Source organism: Chiloscyllium plagiosum, unplaced genomic scaffold, assembly GCF_037043375.1.
Source record: "Chiloscyllium plagiosum isolate Xiang-an unplaced genomic scaffold, Cpla_swu_hap1 HiC_scaffold_4, whole genome shotgun sequence".
NCBI lineage: Eukaryota > Metazoa > Chordata > Chondrichthyes > Orectolobiformes > Hemiscylliidae > Chiloscyllium > Chiloscyllium plagiosum.
This window is the reverse complement of record NW_028270142.1, coordinates 97,962,258-97,975,467: the sequence shown is the minus strand read 5'-3', so window position 1 is coordinate 97,975,467 and position 13,210 is coordinate 97,962,258. Positions and strand designations below refer to the sequence as shown.

Sequence of the window (13,210 nt, the reverse complement as noted above, 5' to 3'; positions counted from 1 at the left end):
CAACTGAGAATACACTTTTGTTGGACTTATCCAATATTTAACATTTACCTAAAGGCCATTTTTGTATTCTCCAACTCAATGTCCTTTTCTTCAAGTTGCTGCTTTAGTTCTCTTTTGCGTTCTGTAAGTCTCTCCACTTTTTCTCTGAGATCTTGAGATACGGCAGCTTCATCCTGCAATTGCTCATTGAAGGATCTTTTATCCTGCAGATTTTCCTCACGTATTTTTCTAATCTGTTCATCTCTCTCTTGTAAACCCTGTAAAGGCAAATATACTTTTGATTTGGGCTTTGGTCCCTGCTCAGCAGAGAGAACATGTAACAACTGTAACTGCTTTATAGGCCCTACTATGCTCAGATATGCTACACATTAAAGAATTAAACTCAAACGAATACTGCACCAAAACCTTTTCAAATCTAAGATATATTTGATGGATTTAAAAAATTTTTTTGTCACTAAATTTACTGGAACTATAATGTTTCCATTTAAAGTTGTTATGTTGATCAAGACATGATACGTATCATTACTGTGGAGCAGTATAAACTTGCAAATTGATGCTTTAATATATAAGGTGCAAAAGTGCAGCATTTCTGAGGTTGAATACTGGGGAGACTGAAATAATCTTTCTAAGGAAATTAGCTCAACTATCACCCAAAACAGCCCAAAGGATTGAAGAAATTCAGTGCCAGTTGTGTGAATCAAATTGAAAGTTATATGTGTTGGAAGCAGGCACCATCCACAAAATTAGCTGCTCCCCAAGATGGGACTACTTACCATGTACAATGGGAGACTGAATAGCAAGGTTAGATCTCATGGAATAAGGGGAGAACTAGCAATTTGGATACACAACTGGCTCAAAGGTACAAGACAGAGGGTGGTGGTGGAGGGTTGTTTTTCAGAATGGAGGTTTTTCAGAGTGGAGTGCCACAAGGATCGGTGCTGGGTCCACTACATTTCGTCATTTATATAAACGATTTTGATGTGAGCATAAAAGGTACAGTTAGTAAGTTTGCAGATGATACCAAAATTAGAGGTGTAGTGGACAGCGAGGAAGATTACCTCAGATTACAACAGGATCTTGACCAGATGGGCCAATGGGCTGAGAAGTGGCAGATGGAGTTTAATTTAGATAAATGCAAGGTGCTGCATTTTGGGAAAGCAAATCTTAGCAGGACTTATACACTTAATGGTAAGGCAAACGTGAGTACTGCAGATGCTAGATATCAGAGTCAAGATTAGAATGGTGTTGGAAAAGCATAGCAGGTCAGGCAGCATCCGAGGAGCAGGAAAATCAATGTTCCGGGCAAAAGCCCTTCATCAGGAAGGGCTGAATGGTAAGGTCTTAGAGAGTGTTGCTGAACAAAGAGACCTTGGAGTGCAGGTTCATAGCTCCTTGAAAGTGGAGTCGCAGGTAGATAGGATAGTGAAGAAGGAGCTTGGTATGCTTTCCTTTATTGATCAGAGTATTGAGTACAGGAATTGGGAGGTCATGTTGCAGCTGTACAGGACACTGATTAGGCCACTTTTGGAATATTGCATGCAATTCTGGTCTCCTTCCTATCAGGATGATGTTGTGAAAGTTGAAAAGGTTCAGAAAAGATTTACAAGAATGTTGATAGGGTTGGAGGATTTGAGTATAGGGAGAGATTGAATAGACTGGGGCTGTTTTCCCTGCAGCATCGGAGGTCAAGGGGTGACCTTATAGAGGTTTATAAAATCATGAGGGGGAAGGATAGGATAAATAGATAAAGTCTCTTCCCTGGGGTGGGGGAGTCCAGAACTAGGCATAGGTTTAGGGTGAGAGGGAAAAGTTAAAAAAGTGACTTAAGGGGAAACCTTTTCACGCAGAGGGTGGTATGAGTATGGAGATGAGCTGCTAGATGAGGTGGTGGAGACTAGTACAATTGCAACATTTAAAAGGCATCTGGATGGGCATATGAATAGGAAGGGTTTGGAGGGATATGGGCCGTGTGCTGGCAGGTGGGACTAGATTGGGTTGGGATACCTGGTCGGCATGGACGAGTTGGACCAAAGAGTCTGTTTAAGTGCTGCACATCTCTATGACTATGTAATTTTAACAAATTGTGCTACTTTGCGGGATTTCAAGTGAGTCCCAAATGTGTTGGATTGAGTGGAAGCTTGAACCATAACTTAGCTTTGTAAAACTATAGCAACTTACAGTCAGATTACTGATAGTACCCAAAGCAGAAACTCGCCTTCACAGTACTTTGTGACAACAGAGTCTAAGAATAGGTCGGGGACAGTTTGCCTGTTATGCTCTCTCTATCATGGTCAGTTTTATATTAAGCCTCAGGGCTTGATTTTCAATAGCAAGTCAGGTGGCTGGCAGGCGCATTTTGGTTTGTACAGGCCCATTTATCTCCAATTATTTCAACTGGACAGGGAGTTGGAATAGAATTGGGCTCAGATGCTGGATGACCATGGAGTTGGATATTACTGAGATGTCAATGGCATCTTCTATCATTTTGCTTTTTACTGAGAAGTGGATGGGGATTGTTAATTGGTGGTGTTGGATTTGTCCAAGCTGACAAAAGCGGTAATTGGTCAATTGGATTTGTCCTGGTTTCTCTGCACAGGCCATACCTGAACGATTTTCTGTACTGCTGGTAGATGCCAGTGCTGTATCTATACTGCAGCTTGGCTGGTGGGGGGCAGCTCGTAATAGAGCAACAGTCTTCAATACTATTGCTGAGATGTTGTTAGAACTTATAGCCTTCCTGTATACAATACCTTGAGATCTCGATATTGGATGGAGTGAACTGAATTGGCCGCAGACTGGCATGAATAATACTGCCCTGAGGAGGAAGCTGAGATGAAATCATTCACTTGGCATTTCTGGTTGAATATTGTTGCAAATACTTCAACCTTGTCTTTGCCACTTAAGAGCTGGACTTGCTCAGCATTGAGGAATATTTGTGGAGCCTCCTCCTCTGTTAGTGCTTTAATTGTCCACCACAATTCATGGTTGGATATACCTGGTTATTTGTGCTGGAAGCAGGCATCATCTACAAAATTAGCTGCTCCCAAAGATGGGACTACTTACCATGTACATTGGGAGATTGGATAGCAAGATTAGATCTCATGGAATACGGAGAGAACTAGCAACTTGGATACAGAACTGGCTCGAAGATAAAAGACAGAGGGTGGTGGTGGAGGGCTGTTTTCAGATTTGAGGCCTGTGACCAGTGGAGTGCCACAAGGATCTGATCCATTGGTTGTAAACAGCTCAGTTCTATATGTTACGTACTGTCTCTGCTGTTGCGGATGCTAGTAGCCCTGTGTTGCAGCTTCATCAGACTGGCTGCTAATTTTTTTAGATGTGTTTGATGCTGCTCCTGATACCTTCCTGTACTCTTCATTGAGCCAGAGTTTGATAAAGTTTCTTAGAAGAGATTATGAACAAAAATTAAAGTTCAGAGTATTGAATGCAAAATACTGACCTAATTAGGAGACTGCTTGATCGACATAGTATGGATTATTTGGCTAATGTGACTCTTATTGGCTGAATGTGACTAATAATCTGTGCTGCAGCCTCAACTAGTCACAAGTTAGATTATGGGATGTAAAGGTGCACATCAACGTTTTTCCAATGCCACAAAAGTATCTGTACCTCACGGTGCCTAAGTCAACCTTTTGGTGCCTCAAACAATCTTCCAAAAAAAAAGGTCAATCTATTTGCCAAGAATAAAATGTGAACTGCTGGTGTAGGGAGTCACAATTTTAAAATGCATAGACAACTTGGTAGTGGATAAAAGAGTCAAGGTGGCTGGGTCTGCTTTTTAAATTTTTTTTTTCCCTATTCTCATATCCAGGAGTGCTCTTACATGCAACCCACTTGTGTAGCCAATTAGAAATGTATGTGCAAAACCCATTGTGGCCAATGTCAAACATCAAAGTGATGGAGGGATAGTGGGAAGGGAGTAAATTATAATGGAGTTGGAGGGGCAAATAAAGCACTGTACTCCTGTAGTTCCCACCTCTCTCGAAAGGCATCAAGAGGACTAATGGACACTAAAAGCTCCCTCTCTATGACATCCAGGCATGAACATAATCATGGAAGAGGACAGGGCTCAGCTGATGAGTTCCAGCTGGGCAGGCTGTTGCCTGCTACTCAGGGAACTCATTTCCAACAAACTACGCGTGGAGATTAAAGATTCTATGATTTATCTTTGGTGAGATATTCCAAGGGGCTTAGGAGCAAGTGAAATTAATTATGAATAGTTTTCCAATCTGAAATCCATTCAAGAGGCAGGACATGTTATAGCTAAGTATCTCTGAATGGATCCTGTAAGCTTGGAATAATCTATTGAATAGATTTAAGCATTTCGCACCATGCCCTGAGGTTTTCTTGTTACTGAAACCATTATTTTATATTGGTTCTTGTTTTTCTTTTGAGAAGAATGCTCTAAGTTAAATTTCACCTGTCTCAAACTGTCATTCAACCAGCCTTAAATGCCCTCTTGAAGTCTATCACGATCCTCATCTATTATTATCCTCCTGACAGTTCACACAATACAGGATACTTCAAAGTTTTGTGCTATTTGAAAATTTTGGAATTGTGCCTTTACTTTCAAATCTAGGCTATTAACACATATAGTACATGTGGTTGATTGGTTGTGGCAACTTGACTTTAATTGTATGCATCCTACCCAAGTGTATATGAAAATGAGAGGAGGTTTAACAGAAGCGTCTGTACATGAGTTGTGTTTCTGTATCATGTGTATCTGGACATATGAGCTGCATAATGGAGACACAAACAAATCAAAACATTTGGATTGTCCATTTGCTACCCTCTCTCATGTCTGAAGAATGCAGGAGCCAGCATTGACCTAGACAGCACCTTGTGTTTGATCACTTAACTAAATGGTGCTGAAGAAGCAGAACCCTTTCAGTTGTGGAACATCTCAGAATTGACACTGGTACAGCAATGTGCTTACAGTCAAAAATCTTCCGTGATGGAGAAGCCTCAGACATTTATGAAGTCACATTATGGCGATGTCTGCTTCTGTCTTGCAAAACAGAATAATATGTATTCCCTTGAAGTATGGAACAGTGGACAAATATTCTTCCAGCCTGGAAGAAATCACATGCACAGAAGTTCACAGTCGCAATCACTGTCACAACCACTGGCAATACTATCCTTTACCAGCTGTGATGTCAATGTTGTACAGCAAGTAGTAGATTTCAGCAAGGGCATTATTAGGGAACTGAAGGCATCTAACACACTGGGTGGAATTTAATGAGGACAATGGGAGGTGGGATGATGTTTGTCACCAAAACCATAGCCACAAGGAAACAAAGAGTGTAATTATCAGCAGAGCCACACTTCTGGGGTCCTGGCTTCATAGGGGACATCTCATTGCTCCACTTTCTCCACAGTTATTGGACAATTGGCAGCTTTTTGTTATCAGTAGTATCACTGTAACTTTGTTAATGTAACTGCATGTTGAGTTCCCTATCTGCTCCTGGCTGAATTACTAGGATGGTGATGGAATGAGGCCCTCAACTAGGCATTAATTGCCCACTCAATGGCTACAATTGTCATAGTTACAATTGTCAATGGCTACCTGAAAAATCTCCCCGCAACTTAATGGAGAGAAGCAGGGAGACAACAGGGTTCCCAGCTTGTAAGTACCTGCCTGATCAAGCAGCATTAGGACATGCCACTTTGGGGGACAATAACTCTCACATTAGGGTGCTTGCTGTCAATTAGGCACTTAGTTTCCCTGGGGTCCCTAAAGTCAGTGTGGTGCAGCAGTTTTGGTGAGTGGGATGCTGAGGCTCCCTGCCGTCCTCATAAACACTGACCATTCCTGCACTTAGGTCCCAGTATCTGAATTGCTTCTTGAACGCTTTGGACAAACAAGATATCCTGCTGTGGCAACACACTCTCTATATAGTTTGTTCAAGTTCACGGGGTTTCTAATTTAGTTTGCATGAGCTTTTCATTCTGTACATAGTCATGCATCTGTGCTATTCCTTGAGCGTACTAACACCTTGGCTATAAAGGTATGGATTGTTGAAGTATAAACATACACTGTGGATGACATTTTAGACAAAATGGCAATTATAGTGCCAAAAACCAGGTGTTCAGAGCAGAACTTTGCAACAACTGTTTTTCTAAGTTTTAGAATGAGGGACTTACTTCTTTAAGTTTTCTAATAGTTTCTGTTTGATCATCCACGATCTTTGTTTTTATTTTCAAAGTATTCATGTCCTGTTCATTTTGTTTTTTTAGAGACTCCATCTCTGATGTTAACATTTCAATCCTTGCCTGGAGCCTTCCTCTGTCTTGAGCCAAAGAACTGCCTGTCAAATAAAAAGGAATACATGGACAGATCTTAGCCAAAAATATAAACTGCATTTACTATCTTTATTTATATATTTAATTGCACTTTCATTTTGAAATATATTTATTGAGCAAGACATGTATAATCTCTCCACTAAATATGAATTTAACATAGCAACACAGCTAGTTTGGACAACCAACCACTATATTATTCATTCGCAAGTAAACACATCACTGAATCATCATGAGCGATCACTGAATCATTTAATCCTCTCATCAGTTTTCACGAGATGTGTAACCTGTGCTGTAAATTCTTATTTACCCTTCTTCTCTTATTTTTAATTCTTATTTCTTTTTGCCTCAATTTTAAATAATCAACTCAATTTCATAATTTGATTGAAAAACTGGATCTGCCACACTGGATATAATTAGAAAAGCTTTGCTATATCAATTATAAATTAATTTGTGAAGAGAATGAGAACAAGAAATGAGGCTCAGTACTTAATGGAAAATCCACTGTATGCTCACACTGGCATAAAATTAACACATATGACTGTTTGCCTATGATTTGATAGCCAAGATAAACATATTAAAGAGAGGGTGACAAGCACAGTAGACAAGGGGAAACCAGTAGATGTAGTGTACTTAGATTTCAGAACAGTTTTGATAAAGTGCTGCACAAGAGGCTGAGCAAAGAATCAGGGCTCATATTGTGTGTAATAAATGAGCATAAACTGGTGAATGGATAGAAATCACAGAGTAGGAACTGTTGGGATGGCAAGGTGTAAAAGTGAAATGTCACAAAGATCAAAGGTCTAAATCTCAGCTACTTACAACTTTAATAAGCAATCCAAGTGCACTAGATCCAAGTTTGTTGGTGATTCAAAGCTAGGAGGAAATGTCATCTGTGAGAGGATGCAATGCCTATCCTGTGCCAAGTGTGGAATTGGGTGTGCTTCATGTGGTCTAGGCGACTATGTACGCAAGTATCATTGGCAGCAGCAAAAATATCTGAGCTGCAAATTTTGAACTTGAGTGCTAGCTACAGTCATTGTGGTGTATCCATGAAGTGAGAACTATCTGGATAGCATATTCTATTATAGTTCAAGACAGGTAGCCTACAGGGACTGAATGGGTGACCGCTAAGTAGTTTAGAAAGTCTACGCAGGAATGCAGGAGCGATCTGAGGTGACCTGATTCACTAATCTGTTTTCCATTTTGGACACTGGAGACAGTTCATGTAGCCACACTGTTGCTTTTCTGGTACCAGGACTAAGCATGTCACAAAGTAACTGCAGGACATCCTTTTAATGGATGGTGAAGAGCTGAACGTTGTGCACTACATTGACTCTAATTTCATTGGCAGAAAGAAGGATGAGAATCCTGAAGTAGAAATTAAGGATTAGACAAGAGAATGAAAAGCAGAACTCTATGTCAGTAATCTCAGGCGTGCTCTCGGTACAACATGTTAGTGAATGTAGAAACAGGAAGATTGAGCAAAATATCAAGTGGCTGGAAAAATGGGACAGGAGGGAAGGCTTTGGATTTTTGGGGCACTGTATTAGTTTTGTAGCAGGCGGACTCTGTACAAAGAGAGCAGCATACATCTTATCAGGAAAATTTGGTAGTGTTATTAGAGAAAGCTTTAACAAGCTTGTCTGTGGGAGGGGAACTTGAGAGGAAATTCAGAGAGAATAAAATCAAAGCTCGTTATGAAAGTAAAAATGGTGTAATGGAAAGTAGTAAACAGAAAAACAAAACATAGAATCAACCAGGGTTAAATTAGTGTAGAATAGAAAACACAAAATTAAAAGCTCTCCATTTGAATGCATGCAACATTTGCAACGATGTAGATGAATTAGTGGCATTAGTAGAAGTAAAATGTTATGATTTAATTGCCATAATGGAAACATGGCTGCTTGATGACCATGACTGAAAATGAATATTAAAGGATATTTGACTTTTAGAGAGATAGGCCAAAAAGGAAAAGGAGGTGATGTAGTGCTAATAATACATGACACACTTATTGTAGAGAGAGGATCTCAAAAGACAGGATATAGAATCTGTTTAGGTGGAGCTAAAAAATATGAAGAGGAGCAAATATTCATAGCAGTGGTTTATAAGTCACCAAATAGTATTGACAGTGTCAGGCATTGTCTAAATCAGAAAATTAGAGGTGCATATAACAATACAAATTTTGTAATCATAGACAACTTAAATTCTACATACAGATTAGCTAAAATCAAATGAGCACCCATGTTGTAGAGGGGAAATTCATTGAATGTGTTTGAGCTAGTCTTCTGGATCGGTATGTTGATGACTGTGAGCATATGCTACTTTTGACCTCGTATTATGCAATGAATCAATTGTTTGTTATTAAAAAATACCTTTAGGGTGTAGTGACCCTAGTACATTCAAATTTTCCATTAAGTGTAGAAAAAGACTTAGTTCAAAGTGAAACTCGGGTCTTGTAAAATTCAGCCCAATTTTTCTAATATCCCAGCAGCACAGAAGCAATCATGTTCCATATATTTGATCATTAATGTTTAAACTTACTCATATAACTTTCACTCACATTTCCAAGAGACACAACTGTCTATGCAGGAAGTAATATCATGGTTCTGTTGATGATGGTTATTATACTACTCCATGGGGGGAGCGGGAATATTTATTTTAATTAATTCTGTACTTGTGTTCTACAATGCTTCTGGGAGACTGTGGAGATTGGATTAGAACATTGTACTTCCACTCTGGGATTTAATACAACACAAGAATTCTATATTATGCTAATTCCCAAAATCCAACATAAAATGGATTGGGCAGTTTCAAACAGGCATTGATCACAGACAATGTTCTGTGCTTATTCCAATATCATCTATAATAATGTTGCATGACCAGTTAGCCAACTTGTGACTATCTTACCAGGAGAAAATGGGATGATATGAGAATTTATTTTAGTATTCAATTATCTCTATCATGCTCCATCAGCAAAAAGACTTTCAGAAATGTAGCATTCTCGGGCATTAATGACTGAATGGTGAGCCAGGCTATTAGACATAATAAACAATAGGATAAACACAAAGAACAGTGGATGATGGAAATCTGAAACCAAAACAGAGAGCGCTGGAGATACCCAGAAGGTCTGGCTGAATTTGTGGAAAGCAAAACAGTCATCGTTTCGAGTCAAGTGACCTTTTGTCAGAACTGAAAATAGCTGGGAAAGGATGGTGTTTATGCTAATAATGAGTGGAGTGAGAGGGGAAGATTGATTGTATATGGAGATGGAGCCCATTTATTTGTCTATACCCTTTTCCTCTTTGTCTGGATTTGGAAGAATGTATCAATTTTGCTTCCAATTTCTACCTGCTCTCACCTGCACTTGGTCCACCTCTGACTTCTCCCTTCCCTTCCTTGACATCTGTTTCCATTTCTGGGGATAGGCTGGCCACTGATATCCAATACAAACCCACTCACTCACACGCATCCTCACACCCTACTCACCTATTTTCAACTATTCTCATTAGCATCCTATCTAGCATTTGTCTCCAACTATCCCTTTGTTTGCCTATCCCTTTTTCTCTCTCTCTGGACTGATTCTCCACATATTTTATTGACTCCCCCCAACTACCCTGTCATCAGCAGAAATAATACCTTTTCCCAGCTATTTTCAATTCTGACAAAGAGTTACTCCTATTTAAAATTTTTGTGAAGATTTGTAGCTCGGGAGTTGGTTGGATTCATTGTTGGTCTGTTCGCTGAGTTGGTAGGTTTGTTGGCAGATGTTTTGTTCCCTTGCTAGTGATATCATCAGTGCTGTGTCGACTCCTGTGAAGTGTTGCTGTACTGTTCTACTTTGAATTTATGTGATTCTCTTCGAGCTGTTTCTGGTTGGTGCTGGTTCCGATTTTCCATTGCAGCGGTTTGTATAATGGGTCCAGGTCAACGTGTTTGTTGACGGAGTCCGAAGATGAGTATCACACTTGTCGGAATTCTCTTGCTGTTCTTGTTAACTCATTTATTTCTCTTTACAGATGCTGCCAGCCTTGCTGAGTTTTTCCAGCACACACTGTTTTGTGGAGGGTTGTCTGACAGAAGCAGTGGGAGATCCATCAGTGCTGCTCAAGCACAAATTTGATTTGATTTTGCTTCCACCGTACTACACATCGATACACTCAGCAATTTCTAAAGTTTGACACAACTGCTTATGATTTAGTGCACTTTTCTCTCAATCCTTCTTCACAATTAATCACCAAATTATACTCAGACACAATTATACTCAAGAGTGGCACAGTAAGTGCATTCCGCAAACACCCATTAAAAGCAGATAGGGTTCCAACATGAAATGGGGTGGGGCCATTGTCATTAGAGTGGAGAAACCGTAGCAAAAGAGATTGAATAAAAACTGACCTTTAAGTGCAAACTATGTGCATTTGCCATCAACTCCTGGTGCTTTCCAGTTACAATATTTCTTAGTCAATCAGCAGGCTGAAGCATTGTGCAAACAATACAGTACATTCTATTGGTCCAATTATCAATCAGATCAAACCCAATATTCTTAAGGTTTCTATAATTTTTTGTTCACTTCAAACTCTATCTATTGTTAAATCTTTGTTGCTGTACAGTATTTAAGATAATTCTTAGTTGTTTCACATTGACTTTTTCATGACCTCAACGATATGTAAAGCCTATATTATTTGAATTACTGGAAAAATACTTTGTGCTTTAATTGCATTAGTTTTCACTTGGACTTGGATTGAATTTGGATTTGAAATTAAGGCTGCCAAGGTAGACATTGAAATATATTTTTTCAGTCAATGTAGTTAAATAAAACAGCCTTACCTTGCTGTGCTAACTCCTGTCCCCATATCCTTTTCTCGGCTCGCATGCCATCAATCACAGACTCCTGCGCAGTTAGCTGTGATATCAGTTTAGATTTCTCCTGCTTAAGTAGTTCAATCTGAACTGTTTTCTTCTTCTCTTCCTCAGCTACGTATTCTAGTGCCCGGAACCGGCTCTATATTGCAAATGAAAATTTCAACAATCAACACACACACAATAACCTTGCCCAAGATAATTCCTGCAGAGGTTAATTCAATTTTTATAAAGTTGATTTACTTAAATTACGTTTCGGGAAAATATCATAGAAATTCACTCCTTATGTTGTAAGTCAACTGCATACTAACTGGCAACGAAGTCCTATAATGCTGATCAAAGAACCAAAATGCCTTAAAGCAATGGTGTTTTCTTTCGAAATTCTCATTAGGATGATTACATACAAACACTTTTTCTCAGGCTGCAATTTCAGTATTTGAATCACACCTAAGTGAGTATACTGGAATTCAAATGTTGAATCAAACGTTAACAATTACATAAGGCTAGCAGTGGACATCTGCCTGGATCATATTAGGACATGTGCTAACTGTTCCTGACAAAATTATATATGTACATGTTATTACAGCTTTTGACTGACATCCCACCTGGAAACTGGAGAACATAATTACTTACAAAAAAAAAGACAAAAAACATAATAATTGTTCATCTCGGGCATATCAAATATTACAGTGCAAGGTATGGTGCTAAGGAGATTTGGTTTGCTTAACGTAAGTAACATTTTGCTGTGAATATCAGATTGAACAGTCCAAATAATTCATACAAATCAATTCAAAGCACCAGAAGGTTCTATGCCTGAATTTCATATAACCACCATAAGTGCCACTGCTGAAGCCAAATGTGGAAGTGACAGAACTTCTTTGGCAGCTATTAGGAGTGTATTTATGGCGTTCTATTTTATCAGTGGTAGCTAATGTCCCAATAAAGACAGTGACACACTCTGAAAAGTTCCAGCCTGACACAGGGTTGGCAAGTCAGCAGCATTATCATGAATGATAGCAACTGCTAGGCCTGGACCAGCAGAATTTGAGCACATTAATAGCTATGTATCCTCTAAGTCAGGTTGGTGGTGTCTGTGAGCAACACATTCAGTTGGGCAAGCATGGGCAATGAGGGAAACAAACAGAAACAGAAATTACTGGAGAAACTTTGCTTGTCTGGCAGCAATCTGTGGAGGAAAACAGTTAACATTTGGAGTCCAGTGACCCTTCTTCAGGACAATAGGAGGCAGATGTTGCTGCAGCAGAGATGGGTAATTGCTACCAGGGACCCCCTGCTGTGTGGATCAAAGAGGATCTCACCCAGAACCCTGCTGGAAAGTCACCATGTTTTACTTGGCACTCTCCCCATGTGGCAGAACCTTTACCACCTTTTACTGGTTAGTTGCCAGCAGAGGTGGAAATAGGTCCTTTGTGTAATTGGCCACTTAAATGGTTTAGCTGGGCTCTGTGAAGAGGTAATCTGTCATCTTACCAGCCACAGGCTTGCCAGGTTTGTCTGTCAAAACAGGGTACTGTGTAATAATATATGGCTTCCAGTACACACAAGTACCCCACACTGTGAGCCCAACTGACAATCCTAAATTGATTGCCAGTTTAATTCTTTGCATTTTATTTAACAAATGATCAATTGCAAAATCACATTGGACACATTGTGTTTGGGGATGATTTAGTACCTTGCTTGTTGCAAACAGTTGAAGGGGTTTGGTATTTGATATAGTCTGCCAGTCTCTTTGGTGAGCACCTAACATAGAAACATTTCGCCTTTTGAGTCTGCTCTGCACCTACATACTGTATCATAGCTGCAATAAAATTCACAGACCATATTTATCATTTGTGTCATAGACAGAACGTCTTTTTGGCTTGACAGCAGCTTTCTGTTGGTAGTGAACACCACCTGTGTTGCTATTGTGTAGTAGCAACATAAAATGGCTAACATCACTTGCTTCTCAATTTTTTTAGAAACCTTCCTTTCCAGGGTAATTTGAGGTAGATCGAGCACTTTTCAGAAC

General features: G+C 39.5%; 1 protein-coding gene across 3 annotated transcripts in view; it reads right to left on the bottom strand.

The window, feature by feature from the left end:
* lrrcc1 (leucine rich repeat and coiled-coil centrosomal protein 1) overlaps positions 1–13,210 on the bottom strand; it is a 200,518-nt gene that overhangs the window by 33,912 nt on the left and 153,396 nt on the right. For all 3 annotated transcript variants that reach the window (XM_043688159.2, XM_087986500.1, XM_043688160.2), the window contains 3 exons: positions 11,149–11,323; positions 6,166–6,329; positions 49–257 (listed from right to left, as the gene is read on the bottom strand). In XM_043688159.2, the coding sequence (XP_043544094.2) occupies positions 49–257; positions 6,166–6,329; positions 11,149–11,323 (548 nt within the window). The remainder of the gene's footprint in view (positions 1–48; positions 258–6,165; positions 6,330–11,148; positions 11,324–13,210) is intronic.